We start from the raw sequence: 16961 nt of genomic DNA on the forward strand, positions 1-16961 counted from the left end.
AAAAAAAAAAAAAAAAGAAAATAGAAAAATCAGTCAGGCATTATGGCACATGCCTGTAGTCCCAGCTACTTAGAAGGCTGAGGCAGGAGGATTCCTTGAGCCCAGGGGTTTGAGGTTGCTGTGAAATAGGCTGAGGCCAGGGCACTCTGGTCTGGGTGATAGTGCAGAACTGTCTCAGAAAAAAAAAAGACAGATTTGGTAATTTACTGGTGACTTAAGTGAACAGACATTATGAAATCTTAAGTTTACTCTTTATTATGGTTTATATGGCAAGATAATGTAATAATACTAAATATTTAGCAATTATGAGTCTTAATTTGTGCCTTTGAAATTTTGTGATAGCTGTGCTTAAATGCTTCTGAATTTAATCGGTTCACTTTCTATTTATACTACCAAATTTTACCTGGAACACTAGAGGTTCTATAAGACAGCCAAAAAAAAAAAAAGGTTTGTGTGTCATATTCTACTGTAAAACATTTAGAATAAATATTGGCTTGTTAAAAGTCTAGAGGTGACTTGCAGCGAAAAAAACCAATACTTTATTCAGGAGCTTGCAGATCATACCTGACCACAAAATCTCCTTTACCTTAACATCTGTCAGCATTCTTTGAAAAAAGATTGTTATATTGTTTTAGTTTGCATATCATATACCTTCTGTTGTTCAAAATCTTTTGAAATCTAAATGATCATTGTCCTTACTCTAGAAAAGGTTTGGAGAAAGGTAGGTGTTTATTTGGCATGCTACACATCAGTTTTAGAGAAATATTATACAACACACAATGAGTAGAGGGTAGCAGTGTCAGAAGTCTAACAGTGGTAGAGACCTGGATTCAAATGCCAGTTCTGCAGCTTCTTAGGTGTATGACCTTGGTGAGTTACTTAATCACTTTAAGCTTTTTCTAAAAATGCTTGCTTTTAATGGACTTGTTTTGAGGACTAAATGGATAATGTATGTAAAACACTTTAGCATGGTGCCTGACACATGGTTAATATTTAGTAAATTAGCTATTCTAATTATAAGCCTTGTAGAGAGAAATTTGTTAAGAGCCAGATAAGAATCTATAGCTTCGAGGTCCTTTTGAATTAATCAGATTGTGCTACTGTTAATGGCTGCATTTTATTTCTGAATTTCTTGAACATAACTATGTTAAATTAATCTTTTTAAATCATTAAAGTATATAATTTAAAAGTATATAAATTTGAAATTTAAAAAAATAAAATTTCAACTCACTTAGATTCTGGAAAAAAGTTATTAAAGTAAATATAAATGGAATAAATTTAGATTATTCTTTTGTTTTCAATTATTTATATTTTATAGTTAGTAAGAATGATTAAGTTGACTAGATTCATGGTTAAGTGTAAAGAGCCAGATTTGACTAGAGGGTTATTTTAGAGTAACATTAAGTATAGCTGTGATCACTATACCAAAAACAAACTAACCAATTTAATTTTGACTTTGAGTCATCTTTTAAGATTAATCTAATTATTATTTTGATTATTACTCCAGTGATAGATTGGGCAAGCTACCATTATCACCTAAACAAAAAGCTACATTTTCCAAATGGGTACGACCGGAAGACCTCACCAACAATCCTACAATGATATATACTGTGTCTAGTTTTAGCATAAAGCAGGTAAATATTTATTTTGTTTAATTTTATGTGAAAGTTAGCATTTTAAAGTAATTTGAGTATAGATTGGGTTTTTTCCTTAGATTTTTGTGTATTCAGATGGATGAGGATAATTGGAAAAATTATTCATTCACATTTTGACTTAAGCATACTGAAATAATATGAATATCTGTTGGAATAATTACAGATTTTTATATAGACCCTATTTATCATTATGTCCTTGTAGAAGAGAGAATTGAGAATCTGAATTTCACCTTTGATAAGAGATAAGTATAAAAGATAGAAAAATATTTGAATGTAAGTCTAAATTAACTTCATTGAAGTACATTATTCAAGTTTTCTACCTTTTGTTTGAATGAAATATGTGAGTCAGCAGTGCAATGTTTCTATTATTTTCCTACTCAAATAACAGTCAAGATATTTAGTATACAAAGTCAGGTGTTTGATGCAATGCTTAAACATTGTGATGATGTTGAAAATACATGAATAAATAAATGAATATGAATAAATGAAATTACATGAATAAATGAAAAGAAAAATAAATCATTCTTATTACAGACAATAGTATCAGATTGTTCCTTTGTGGCATCACTGGCTATTAGTGCAGCTTATGAAAGACGATTTAATAAGAAGTTGATTACCAGGTAAAATTTTGTATTTCTCCCTTTAGCCCTTTTCATATAACTGTCTCTTAACTAGAAATTAAAATCTTAGGCTTTATCTGTATAGAAGGTGGAGAAAGCATATCACCTAGAATATTACAACTCTTCTATAGAGGTTAAGCAAATGATTCATGAATGTGGAGAAAATGTGCTAAAACCGTCTAAGACTATATGTGCACAGATAGTTAATATATATGGACTTAATATGTTTTGACACAAATGAAACTGGTCGAAGTAAAATCATGTCATACTGATAAAACTTTATAACCGGATGCACCGTAAGGTAACCACAAGCCCCATATAGCTGTTGAGCAACTTGAAATGGATTTTTCTGAATTGAGTTAGACTACAAGTGTAAAATGCACCTCAGATTTTGAAAACTTAGCAAAAAAAAAAAGTTAAACTGTAGAATATCTCATATTTCATATTGGTTATATGTTGCAATCATAGTATTTTGGATACAATGGATTAAATAAAATAAATTATTAATATTGGTTTTACTTTTTTTAACTTTTAATGTGATTACTAGAAAATATAAAATGATATATTTCTGTTAGTTAGAACTGCTTTAGAGTTTACAAAATGTTTCTCAACTATTTCTTTCAGTTTTTAAAAGATACATCAGTTTAAAATCATTCACTGTAAAAATTCTTAAGCACTATAATTTTTTAAGCAAACTTCCTGTGAGTACAAAGGTGAATTAGAGACAATCTTTAGTTTTAGCTATTTGACATGTAAGGAAATAATTTTTAATATGTTTGGTCTGAATTTGTTTAAAAGAAAATTGATACTGGTAGTTGTTACAAGTATCAACTTCTTCTATAATTTTATACAACCTTTCTCCAGAGCAGTACCTAGTTACCTTAGTTGTGGTTAGTCAAAAGGGTCTTTTTACTTCCAGAAGCCAATGGTAAAAGATTTAGCTGGCTTAAAATATATCTAGTTAATAGATGATTTATTAAAGCATGTAATTAAAAATTGAGCACTTATCACAATATTGTGAAATTTATGCCCTGCTTTATGATATTAGAAAATACTTGATTCATTTATTTATAGTAGTAATCACAGACTAAATTAACTTCTTTTTCTAGTCTTGTTAAGGGAAAATATTCTCCTGCTTGCTTTTATGAAATTGCTGAGATAGTAGCATATGTCTAAATGAAATATCGTGTATAGTTTATATTGAATACTAATGTTGGTATTTCAATATTTATTTTCCTTACCAAAGCATAATTTACCCTCAGAATAAGGATGGTGAACCAGAGTACAATCCATGTGGAAAATATATGGTAAAGCTTCACCTCAATGGTGTCCCAAGAAAGGTGAATAATGTCTCTCCTTACCTGTTCTCTCTCTGCCTTTCCCAGCTTTGAGTTTTGAGTAGAATCATTAAGAAATATTATCTAGCTCAGCAGCTAGGGCACTAGCCACATATTCCAGAGCTGGCGGGTTCAAATCCAGCCCAGGCCTGCCAAACAACAATGACAACTGCAACCAAAAAATAGCTGGATGTTGTGGTGGGCACCTGTAGTCCCTGCTACTTGGAGGCTGAAGCAAGAGAATCACTTAAGCCCAAGAGTTTGAGGGTGCTATGAGCTGTGACACCACAGCACTCTACCCAGGGCGACATAGGGGGACTCTGTCTCAAAAAAAAAAGAAAGAAAGAAATGTTATTTGTATAAACATTTGTTAAGTCATTTTAGCTGAATTTGAGTCTATAATACATATTACTATGAGTAGACTTGTGTAAATAGATTAATAATTAAAATGAAAACCATGACAAGTATAAAGTTGTTTTTAAAAGGATTTTCAGAAAATATATATAAAGTTTTAATAATTAACATTAAGCTAGGATTATTAATACTGAAAAAAAATTTTAATCTGAGAATTTTTAGTTACCATTTTTCATTAAAAGGAAATAAGACAAACTAAATCTGTTATGTCAGAAGTGTTTATATGTAAGAAGCCTTTAAAATTATTTCCTGTGCAAAATGTATGCATAATTTTTAGTTAATACTACTTTAATTTCTTTAAGGACTTTGAACTCTGTTATGGGGGCCTTGTATTATTAGGATTCTCTGGCACCTTGTCTACTCCCAGATCCATGCATCAACATCAGCATCACCCAGCACTGTGTTTGAATTGCAGAATTTCATGCCTCACCCCAGACCTACTGAATCAGAATCTGCATTTTAGAGATCCCCTGGTGATTCCAGTCTGAAAATCAGCTCAATATATAGCTCAGTAATACAGTTAACCCTTGAGCAACGCAAGTTTGAACTGTGGGGATCCACTTTATTTTTTTTAACCAAACTCAGTTCAGACTCAAACATGAGACATAAAACTCATGTATAAGGAGGACCAGCTTTTCATATGCACACAGGTTTCGCAGGTCTACCTGTGGGACTTGAGTGTGCTCTGATTTTGGTATATAGAGGTTTCTGGAACCAATCATCTATGTATACTGAGGCATAACTGTACACAAATTTTTGTGCATATGGAATCAGCTGGAGGGACTTGTTAAAACACAGATTGCTGGGCCTCATGTCCAAAGTTTCTGATTTAGTAGGTTTTAGATGGGATGAAATTTGCATTTCTAACAAGGTGTGCTGATGTCCTTGTCTGGAATACCCTTTGAGTAAGCTGATTTCTTAAAAACTAAACAAAATTATTGAGAATCTTTTCTGAACTTTAATTCTTAACCTCTTGTTTAAAGAATCTCAAAACAGCTGGATTTGGTGGTGTGCACCTGTAGTCCCCGCTTTTAGGGAGGCTGAGGCAGAAGGATCACTTGACTCCAGGAGTTCTGGTCTGTAGTTGTGGTATACTGTGCCAATCAGTTTCCACACTAAGTTTGGCATCAATATGGTGACCTGTAGGGGGTGAAGGGGGAGCGCCAGGTTGCCTAAGGAGGGGTGAACCAGACCAGGTCCAGAACGGAGCAGGTCAAAACTCATGTGCTGATCAGTAGTGGGATCACTCCTATGAATAGCTACTGCACTCCAGCCTAGGCAACATAGTGATACCCTAGCTCTTTAAAAAAAAAAAAAAATTGGAAAACACAGTTGCCTATTTCTATTAGTTAAACCAAAAAAAAGAGATGGTGTTGCTTTGTCAGTCTGCTGGAGTTCAGTGGCATCATAATGTTATAGCTTGCTGCAACCTCAAATTTGTAGGCTCAAGGAATCCTGCTTTCTGCCTTGGCCTCTCAAAATGCTAGGCTAGGATTATAGGCATGAGCCTGAGTGAGCCACCATGCCTGGCCTCTACAGTTCTTAAGCCCGTTGTCTCCCAAATCCCTTGTAATTCACGTGAATTACAAACTATTTTTGTGGTGATTGTTTCCTCTCTTATTTAAGCATATTTTTAGCCATACTTTTCTACAACTATACATGAGTCTTTTTTTACAGGTTTAGCTTAAAATGACAAACAACAATATTTTTATTTACCTTAATAGAGACACCCTTTTGTAATTATTTTAAATATAATGTGCATTTCTAGAATCTCTAATACATGTTCAGTATCCTTTATCCCAAACGCTTGGACCAGAAGTGTTTTGGATTTGGGAATTATGCAGAGTACATACAGGTTGAGTATCCCTGATTCAAAGATCCTAAATGCTGCAGTAAATACTTCCTTTTTTTTTTTCTTTTTTTTTTAGAGACAGAGTCTTACTTTGTCGCCCTCGGTAGAGTGCTGTGGCATCACAGCTCACAGCAACCTCCAGCTCTTGGGTTTAGGTGATTCTCTTGCCTCAGCCTCCTGAGTAGCTGGGACTATAGGTGCCTGCCACAACACCTGGCTATTTTTTGTTGCAGTTTGGCCAGGGCCTGGTTTGAAACTGCCACCGTTGGTATATGGGGCTGGCGCCCTTACTCACTGAGCCACAGATGCTGCCTGTAAATACTTCCTTTGAGCATTCATCTTGACTCCCAAGAAGGTTCAGTTTTGGGAGCATTTTGAATTTCAGATTTTTGATCCACTATTTTGATGGTAGCTAAATGACATTTAACCAGATGGTTCAAGGTTATCACTTGACAGATTAGTTTGTAAGATTGAATAAAACCATCATATTAAAATGAGCAACATTATTATAATTGGTCTGATTCTGAAAACATGAAATTGTCACTACCTCAAGAATAGGCATGTTATGATTTTTATCAGTATGAAAGACTTTTTTTTCCTTGATAGAAAAGTTTTTAAGATTTTATGACACCTAAGGAAATTAATATTCTATTTCTCCAGGTGATAATTGATGACCAGTTACCTGTTGATCATAAGGGAGAATTGCTTTGTTCTTATTCCAACAACAAAAGTGAATTATGGGTTTCTCTCATAGAAAAAGCATACATGAAAGTCATGGGAGGATATGATTTCCCGGGATCCAACTCAGTAAGTAATAAATAGGATGATCCAGATTTATACTGTTTAATATGACTGTTTCAAATATTAATATTCTTGATGTAGTTTTTACTTCTAGAAAAATCCCTTATTATGGGGATATGTATTTTCTTGTATAAGGATGGCACATTGTATAATTTCCATATCCAGGAAAGCCTGAAATTTCTGTCTGTTGTTATGTTGGGATACACGGCCAGTTAAATAGAGTAGACATTTCCAGAGCAGCCTGTTCAGATCAAATGGATGTCATATTGTCATCTTTATTTTAATTTGTAAAATTAAGTTCAAGGAGTTGTTTTCCCCAACTTAACACAACCTAACCTGTAATACTGAAGTGTGTGTCTATGACCTTTAGTTACATTAAGCCAGAAATTTTTCAGATTGGTATGACTTTAAATTTTGACACTAACCAGCCTATTAGAAAAGGTACTACAGGCCCACCACTTGTAGCTCAGCAGCTAGGGCACCAGCCACATACACCAGAGCTGGTGGGTTTGAGCCCAGCCTGGGCCTGCCAAACAACAATAACAACTGCAACCAAAAAATAGCCGCCGTTGTGGCGTAGTCCCAGCTACTTGGGAGGCTGAGGCAAGAGAATCGCTTAAGCGTTTGAGGTTTGAGGTTTGAGGTTACTGTGAGCTGTGATGCCACAGCACTCTACCAAGGGCGACATAATGAGACTCTGTCTCAAAAAAGAAAGAAAAGGTACTACAGTATTTTACATTTCTTAGCCTCTTTGCAAGTCTGTAGAATAAGGATAAAATCTATCTCTCAGAGTTGTGAAGATGAAGCAATACATGCAAATTATCCGTCATTCTTAACTGGTTAGTTTCCTTGCCAAATACCAGGCTCCTTCACTCTTCAGGTTCTTACAATGCTAGGTGACGAATATGTAGGTATGGTTAAATGCAAGAAGATGTATGTAACGATGTTAAATGTAACCTTCTGTCAAAGTTTCTTCCTTCCCAGCCTGCTCTTTCAGTTGCTCTGTCCTTCAAATACCTTTATTTTATCTTTCTAACCCATTGCTTATTTATTTACCCAACACAGCTTAGAAAGAATGGGAATGTATGTGAAATATTACAAGTGACTATCATATTGTAAGAACTCACTAAATGGGGCGGTGCCTGTGGCTCAAAGGAGTAGGGCGCCGGCCCCATATGCCAGAGGTGGCGGGTTCAAACCCAGCCCCGGCCAAAAACTGCAACAACAAAAAAAAAAAAAAAAAGAATTCACTAAACGGTGAGTGCCCATCTTTTTTTTCTTTTTTTTTTGAAACAGAACCTCAAGCTATCCACCTGGGTAGAGTGCTGTGGCATCACAGCTCACAGCAACCTCCAACGCCTGGGCTCAAGTGAGTCTCCTGCCTCAGCCTCCCAAGTAGCTGGGACCACAGGCGCCCGCCACAATGCCTGGCTATTTTTTGGTTGCAGCCATCATTGTTATTTGGTGGGCCAGGCTGGATTCAAACCCGCCACCTTATGTGTATGTGTCTAGCACCTTAGCCACTTGAGCCACAGACGCCAAGCCGACCATCATCATAATAAAAGGAATTTTTTTCATGTTTTGGGTTCTCATCATACTCACCAGTAACAGTTTTCTTGTATTCAGGAAGGGCAGCTAAAGTTGTAAGAAAAAAACATTTATGTGTTTAAATCCAGTTAGGAATTTGAGTTAAAGAAACAATTTATTACTAGCTGAACACAAACTACCCTCAGATTTATTCCTACCAAAATCATGGTACTAAATTGGTGAGATTTAATAGCTACCCTGGGGGTTTAGTTAAGATCTTAAATATGACATTAGCAGTCCTGAAATGTGTTTATGTTGCAGAATATTGATCTTCATGCACTGACTGGATGGATACCAGAAAGGATTGCTATGCATTCAGATAGCCAAACTTTTAGTAAGGATAGTTCTTTCAGAATGCTTTATCAAAGGTAAACATTTCTACTTCTTTTTTTGTTTGTTTTATGGTGAAAGAGGCCATTTAAAAAACATGATGACCTGTTCAGGATAGAGATTGCAGAAGCTGTCATTTTTAGTCATTATTAGGACAGCTTTTAAAATAGAATTCACTTTATATACTTGCTTAGTCAGTCCTCGGTTTTCCTCATTGATGGTTACAGTTAATAGATAATCTAAAATATTTGAATCTGGAATACATACAATGGAAAAATTTTTTGTACTTATTGGTTACTTACCAATTTGAGAGAAGCTGTCAGAGCTGGCAGGTTTGAACCCAGCCCAGGCCTACCAAACAACAGGAAAAAGAAGTCTGAGAATTTAAGCCCTAAATGGATAATCTACATATAGGGACTGGAAAATTGTTATGTATACATTCATTGAGTAGCAACATTAGAAAAGCTCGGTGATTTGCTAAATAAAGTGATGTTCCTTTTGGGGGAAATGAGTTTGGTATTTCACATCTTTATCCTTATTTGTAATCCATTTGAAAAATTAGCATTTGCTGTCCTTCATTGATAGGTTTCTACTTGAGACTACTTTAAGTAATCTAAAACTGGGAAAAAAAGAAACAAGGAATGTGATAATTTATCAGATTTGCTATAACTTGGAAATACACTTTTTTTAGACAGGTCTTCCTCTGTTGCAAGGAAGCAACAGTCATAGCTCACTTCAATCTCTAATTCCTGAGCTCAGGAGATCCTCCTGTCTCAGACTCTCAAGCAGCTAGGGTTACAGGCATGCACCACCATATCTGGCCAATTTTTAATTTTATAGAGATGAGAGTCTCACTCTCTTGCCTTAGGCTGGTCTCAAAATCCTGGCCTCAAACAATCTTCTAAGCCTCGTGAAGTGCTAGCATTATAGGTATAAGCCACTACACTCAGCAGAAATGTACTTCTTGTAGAAAGCTCTTTAGAGGTATTAGAAATAGCCCATTAGAAAAATAGCCAATTAGAAAAAAAATAAAATTTATGGAAATTTTCATGTAAACCACTAGACTAAAAGGTAAGATAGTTTGATCTGAAATTGCAAATGTGTTTTCCTTTAATTCGCTGTCTTTTGGGGTTGTTCCAGATTTCACAAAGGGGATGTCCTCATCACTGCATCTACTGGAATGATGACTGAAGCTGAAGGCGAGAAGTGGGGTTTGGTTCCCACACATGCGTATGCTGTTTTGGACATTAGAGAGTTCAAGGTTTTGCCTTAAATCTTTTTCTCTTATTTTTATTGTTTGATAAGACAAGGATCCTAAATGTTATGAGACTTTTGAATACTGACCAACCAAGGTTTAGGTGGAGTTTTTAAGCCATCTACCTATTTCATGAAACAGCTTGACCTCTACCACTGGAAATTATGAATTTAAAAGGTGGGAAGTGAAATCATAGTGTTAGCACAGATATTTGTGACAGAACAGAAATGCTTTTGTGGCTTTTTCTTTTCTATAAAAGCAGTTTTGAGGTGAATACACAGCCCTCATGGTGCCAGACTGCATGTTGGCGTTTAGATCTATCACAATGTTAAGCTCTGGGCATAGTAGACAATAATTTGTAAAAGGGAAAAATAGCTAAGTAAGACATGCCGGTCAGTTAGTGTGTATTTCTCTTTCTTGAAGTCCCTGCGTACTGTCAGGCCTTTCAGACCCTTTCTCTGCAGTATCTGAGCTCAGATGTTAGAATATTTGACTTCATTACTTCTTAGGTTGCTGTTAGTTATTTTTAACTGAAAAATGGATTGGTTCTATGGTTTAGAAATAACAAAGGTTGTTAAGGAAAGGTTCTTCCTCAGTAATAGAAATAATAGAAAGAGGTCAACATTAACTGAGTACCACTGTGTGCTAAACTGGTTTTCTTATGTGGCACATGGATTTACAGTCATGCTTTGCTTAATGGCAGGGATACATTCTGAGAAATGTGTCTTGAGATGGTTTCTTCACTGTGTGAGCATCATAAAGTGCACGCCACAAACCTAAGTGGTATAGGCTGCTACACACCTGAGCTCTGTGGGGTGGCCTGGTTGCTTCTAGGCTACAGATCGGTACATCATGTTACTATTCTGAGTACTGTAAGCAACTGTAACACAACAATATTTGTGTATCTAAACACAGAAAAGATATAGTAAAAATGCAGTATAAAAGATAAAAATGGTACAGCTATATGGGACACTTACCATGAGTGGAGCTTACAGGCCTGGAAGTTACTCTGAATGGTGAATGAACATGAACCCCAAGGACATTACTGTAGACTGTATTCATAAATACTGTATATATGCTCATACTACACTAAATATATTAATTCTTGAAAAATAAATTAACCTTAGCTTACTGTAGTGTTTTACTTCTTTTAACTTTTTGACTCTTTTGTAATAAAATCTAGCTGAAAACACCAGACACATTGTAGAACTGCACAAAGGTATTTTCTTTATATCCTTATTGTATAAGCTTTATTCTATTTTAATTTTTTTCTTTTCTTTTTTTACATTTTAAACTTTTTTGTTAAAAGCTAAGACACAAACACACACATTAGCCTAGACTCCTATAAAGTCAGGATCATCAAGATGTCACTAAGCAGTAGGAGTTTGTCACCTCCTTGTAGTCTTTTTTTTTTTTTTAGACGGAGCCTCAAGCTGTCCCCCTGGGTAGAGTGCTATGACATCACAGTTCACAGCAACCTCCAACTCCTGGGCTCAAGCGAGTCTCCTGCCTCAGCCTCCCAAGTAGCTAGGACTACAGGCGCCCGCCACAACGCCCGGCCATTTTTTGGTTGCAGCCATCATTGTTGTTTGGCAGGCCCGGGCTGGGGATTCGAACCCGCCACCTTAGGTATATGTGGCTGGTGCCTTAGCCGATTGAGCCACAGGCACCAAGCCACCTCCTTGTAGTCTTATGGGACCAGGACTGCTATCATATATGGTTGTTCTAAACATCATCGTGAGGTACATGACTGTATGTGAGAGCAGTAGGGACCTGCTGCAACATTTTAAACCTGATGGCCTCAAGGCTTTCTAAATTAGCTAGTCAGTATTACAGCCCTAACCATAATGTATAAAATTGTGTGTTTTTTTAAAAGTGGCATAAAAACGGACCACTTAAAGCAAAAAATTTAAAAATATGTGAAATTAAGTAAACTGAGAAGTTTGTGTATGTTTTAGAAATTATAATTTGCCACAAACATCAGTCAAAACATGTATATCTTTTCTTTTATTGTTAGAACATCCAGGAGTTATTAATGATTAGGAGACCCGTAGTGAGATGATGATGAGAGATTTAAATATAGACAATGAAACAGTCCCGTTTTCTTCTTACTGATGACTGTGCTTTTCTTTACTACTTGAGTTTTCGCTGAGAGAAGAAAGGACAGGTAAAAGAGATCAGAGAGGGTCTTCCAGGAAAAGGGAACAGCATGAGCAGATGCATTTAGAAGCAAAATCAAATATGGATTTTATGGGATTGTGAGGGGAAAGACTAGATTAGAGACAAGGATACATGGCATGGGAGTAGTGGGAAAAGAAAGTGAGGCTGGAGTGGAATGAGCTTTGACAAGGTAGGGAATACTTGATGCCGTGAGGTAGCACTAAGGGAGCTCCCGTATCTGTGCTTTCCAGGGTGTTAGCTACCAGCTACATGATCACTGAACACTTGGAATGAGGCTCATGATAAAAATTTAAAAATTTTAAAATGTGGCCAGCATGTTGAAGGAACTAATTTTTTTTTTCTTTTTTGTAGAGACAGTCTCATTTTATCACCCTCAGTAGAGTGCGTGGCATCACACAGCTCACAGCAGCCTCCAACTCCTGGGCTTACACGATTCTCTTTTTCTCTTGCCTCAGCCTCCCGAGTAACTGGGACTATAGGCGCCTGCCACAACACCCAACTATTTTTTTTGTTGTTGCAGTTTGTCTGGTGCTGGGTTTGAACCTGCCACCCTCAGGATATGGGGCCAGTGCCCTACTTACTGAGCCACAGGTGCCACCCAGGAACTGATTTTTAAATTTCATTTAAATGAAATTTGAATAACTACATGTGGTTAGTCACTGTGTTATACCACATAGCTCTAGGGAGTCATTTACAGTTTTTGATCAGATATTATGACCTGGTAAAAATTAATTTCTAGTTGATTTGAAGGGAAAAAATTAGTACTCAAAGTTATCCTCTCTAATAAGAATGGTATAAGTAGTAACACTTTTACAATTTAATGTTTTCTCCTGTTTTTGATACAGGGGTTGCGATTTATCCAATTGAAAAATCCTTGGAGTCATTTACGTTGGAAAGGAAGATACAGTGAAAATGATGTAAAAAACTGGACTCCAGAGTTGCAAAAGTATTTAAACTTTGATCCCCGGACAGCTCAGAAAATAGATAATGGTAAATATATCTTTTTAATTTTAATGTGTTCTGTAAATAAATGGCATTAGTTTTAGCAAGATGAAATGTATTTAACTGACTTAAGTCATTTATCATTAAGATTTTCCTATTAGATTAACAAAAATTAATTTTTAGGAATATTTTGGATTTCCTGGGATGATCTCTGCCAGTATTATGATGTGATTTATTTGAGTTGGAATCCAAGTCTTTTTAAGGAATCAACATGTATTCACAGGTAACTTTTTGCATTTCAGATCATTCTTCCCGTTTTTGTCATATCCACAGGTGACTGTCTTGTGATAGTCATTTTTTTTCTATTCTTGGTTCTGCCAAAAATTTTAAGAACAGCAAAACCAAACCAAAAAAATATGATAGCTTAACATATTTGAAATAAAACCCTTTTAAAAATAATGTCATATTTTAGCTCTATAAGAAATTTAATTACTACTTTCTTCTTTGTTGACTTTATATTTTAGTACTTGGGATGCTAAGCAAGGACCTGTGAAAGATGCCTATAGCCTGGCCAACAACCCCCAGTACAAACTGGAGGTTCAGTGTCCACAAGGGGGCGCTGCAGTTTGGGTTTTGCTTAGTAGACACATAACAGACAAGGTACTGATGCCCTTCCAATGATCTTGTGCAGAAATTTTTTTAAATATACAGTAGTTAGACCATTATGAAAGATTTAAGTGATTTGGTCAATATGTTTAATTTATATAGATGCCCTGAAAATAGAATTTTCTCAGATCAGTGAATACTTTCCTTCAAGAAAATTTATATTTTATAATCATACACTTAAAATACTGTTCAGAAGTCATCTCTAAAGAAAAATGTGAGGGAATTTATACTTTTTATTGAGGGTTTGGGATTTATTAGATCTTAATATTTCCTGAGGATATTTGGAAATGTTAAGTCATTAATCCTGATTTTATAAAAGTTAATTTGTATAAATAATCTCATAGTCTCAGAATCTTATTTAATTAATTAGTTCATGCAGTCTGGTCATCTATTGAAATGACAACTTAATTCAGAGAAACAATGTTTTTTATAGGAATAAATAGCTGGGAAAAAATGCTCTTAAAATTAGAAGATTTTCTTTTTAACATTAAATAAAGATCTGAACTCATTTTTCTAACCATGTTGGATTCTTTGTGATTTCAGGATGATTTTGCAAATAATCGGGAATTTATCACAATGGTTGTATATAAGACTGATGGGAAAAAAGTTTATTACCCAGGTATGTTTAATAGCCAAGCAAACATTAAAACAAACATACATTAAAATTTTTTTCATGATTAAATTTAAAAATGACAAATCATATGCAGAAATTAGTAATTTTTATAGACTAATAGAAGGTATTTATGCTGTTCTTCATTTTATTTTGCCATATCATTAGAGACTCAGGGAATTTGGGATTTCCACATTCCTGCACATTGCCGTCAGAATTTTATTTCTGAAACTTAAAGCATGTCTTTCTCTTTACTCAAAAGTATTCTATAGTTTTCATGGACTCTTACATAAAATATGAGCTCGTCACTGTGGTGTAATAGCTCATGTAGTCCCAGCTACTTGGGAGGTTGAGGCAAGAGGATTGCTTGAGCTCAAGAGTTTGACGTTGCTGTGAGCTATGATGCCATGGCACTCTACTGAGGGTGACAAAGAGAAATTATATCCAAAAAAAAAAAAGAAAAACAGGAAGCAATTATTGGCGGTTCTTTCAAAAAGGCTATGCAAAGAAATGGACAGTAATGGAGAAGATGGCATCAAAATTATTAATAAGTTAAGTTTCATTTTGTTTAATCATAGGAAATTATGGCTTTCTTCCCTATCACACTGGTGCTGAGGGCAGGCCAGTAGATGTCATTAGTTTCTGAAATGGGCATAGCATATAGTAGTTGCAGTGACAAATATCAAATTAAACCAGCCAAATTTTCCATTTTTCCTAAGTAATTATAAAACTAAAAATGCATAGATATTGTGAGTATATTCTTAACATTAAAACATTTGACTTTTCAATTTAAGGTATGTTTGTTACTCTTTTTACTTGTTTTTTGTTTTTTGTTTTTTAATAATGCTCCCTTTGTGTATAGTGATGTTGCCTTTTCAGTACTTTCAGGTATATAGTTAAATGTCATTCATAAGATGGAATGTTGTAAGGAAGAACTAAAAGAAAAAACTACATAGAAAACAGATCTTAAAAAATATGTGAAAAATGAAAGATTTTATAAAGTAAGATATATATTATCCTTTTTTAGATACATACACAGAAAAAAATTACTTGTTCATTGTTTTTTAGGGGGATAGTGTTTGTGTTTTAAAATCTAAAGAGATACCCACCAAATCCATTAGTGGAAAATAATAAAATAAAGGTGGATAGCAAAAAGGGACTTTGTTTTATGAAAAACTAGTCTCTTAGCTTTTCTCAGTAGTGAGAAATAGAGATTTATTTTTAAATACTTTGTATCTTTAAAAAAATTTCACTTTAATTTGAAATTATAATCCACTAGTATCATTATATTTTCAAGACAGAATCAGTTAAGGAGATGTCCATCCATTTAATTATTTTTTCTACTGTCAACCATAAAATTTCAGAAGCTAAAGAAAGAGAAGTCTCATCTTTTGTAAACCTTTTGTTTGTTTGTTTGCAGCTGACCCACCTCCATACATTGATGGGATTCGAATTAACAGCCCTCATTATTTGACTAAGATAAAGCTGACCACACCTGGGACCCATACCTTTACCTTAGTAGTTTCTCAGTATGAGAAACAGAACACAATCCATTATACAGTCCGGGTAAGTAAAACCAACATATGATACTTCCTGTAGAAAATATGCTTTTGAAAATAATATATTTTGAAAGAGCATTTTCATTTTTACAGTAATAGTATAGTCCTAAGGTAATGTGGTATGTTAGACCAATAAGTTTAGTGTTATAGCAAGCAGTAAAAACTCCTTTAGCCTATTCTTTGAAAGAAGACTTTGAACTTAGTGAAATAGAATCACCGTTACCTAGAAACACACTGTTCTCATGCAATTAGAAAGGCTATTGTAATTTGGTTCTGCTTAGATGTGTTAACTATAGATAATTTAAGAAAATCAATTTTAATAGGTTTTTAGTGATGAAAGTGACATTGAGAGCTGCTGACACCCCCTCATTATTCAGATGCAGAAGCCAAGGCACGAAAAGACTGTGACTTGGCTTGTCCTGAGTCACGCACAGTTAGTGACAGATAAAGCCAAGACCCCTAGTTTCCCAGTTCCCAGCTCATTAAACCTGACTTGCTACTAGGCTGCCTATAGAATAATGACTTGTGTATGCCAACTAACTTTTTAGTCTTCTGATGTATAAAAACTTTTATCACATTGTTTTATAAGTACCATGTTTATCAATATAATCATTTTTCTTTAATCTAGGTATACTCAGCATGCAGCTTTACGTTTTCAAAGATTCCTTCACCATATACCTTATCAAAACGGGTGAGAAGATTCTTTCTCTGGGGTATAATCTCAGCATTCTTTTAGAATTTTAGAATTTCTTTTCCCTTTTTCCTCTTTCTCATTTTATTCTTCACATTTAACAAGTTATCACAAAATAAAAACCTTGTGGAGATTGACAAGAATACAGAGGAAATCTAAGTGTCCTCTCATGTGGGTTGGAATGCAAGATCTTCAGTGAGCAATGATAAGTGATTCCATGAAAAGAAACAAATTGAGAGAAAGATTCGTGCAGACTTTGCTTCTTAGAGGATATGTGGTTGAACTTCAAAAGTAGAATTTGAGACTAACTTTGCAGTGAGTTAGATGTACAGAGGAAGATTTTAAGAAGAATTTCTGGTAAGAACAACGTGATTAAAGGCTGAGAGATGGAGATAGACCTTAGAAGAAGCCTGGCAGAAATACGAGTTGGTGAGTTTCAGTTCAGCACCTGTAGCTCAGTG

At 34.9% G+C, this 16961-nt stretch overlaps 1 protein-coding gene across 1 annotated transcript in view; it reads left to right on the forward strand.

The window, feature by feature from the left end:
- CAPN7 (calpain 7) overlaps window positions 1–16961 on the forward strand; it is a 41146-nt gene that overhangs the window by 19509 nt on the left and 4676 nt on the right. Inside the window, exons 7-18 of the mRNA XM_023512667.1 lie at window positions 1508–1634; window positions 2190–2275; window positions 3522–3615; window positions 6539–6685; window positions 8528–8634; window positions 9737–9857; window positions 12878–13022; window positions 13158–13257; window positions 13499–13634; window positions 14184–14259; window positions 15671–15816; window positions 16438–16522. Of these exons, the coding sequence (XP_023368435.1) occupies window positions 1508–1634; window positions 2190–2275; window positions 3522–3615; window positions 6539–6685; window positions 8528–8634; window positions 9737–9857; window positions 12878–13022; window positions 13158–13257; window positions 13499–13634; window positions 14184–14259; window positions 15671–15816; window positions 16438–16522 (1370 nt within the window). The remainder of the gene's footprint in view (window positions 1–1507; window positions 1635–2189; window positions 2276–3521; window positions 3616–6538; window positions 6686–8527; window positions 8635–9736; window positions 9858–12877; window positions 13023–13157; window positions 13258–13498; window positions 13635–14183; window positions 14260–15670; window positions 15817–16437; window positions 16523–16961) is intronic.

Source organism: Otolemur garnettii, unplaced genomic scaffold, assembly GCF_000181295.1.
Source record: "Otolemur garnettii isolate 467f Iridium unplaced genomic scaffold, OtoGar3 scaffold00002, whole genome shotgun sequence".
Taxonomy (NCBI): Eukaryota; Metazoa; Chordata; class Mammalia; order Primates; family Galagidae; genus Otolemur; species Otolemur garnettii.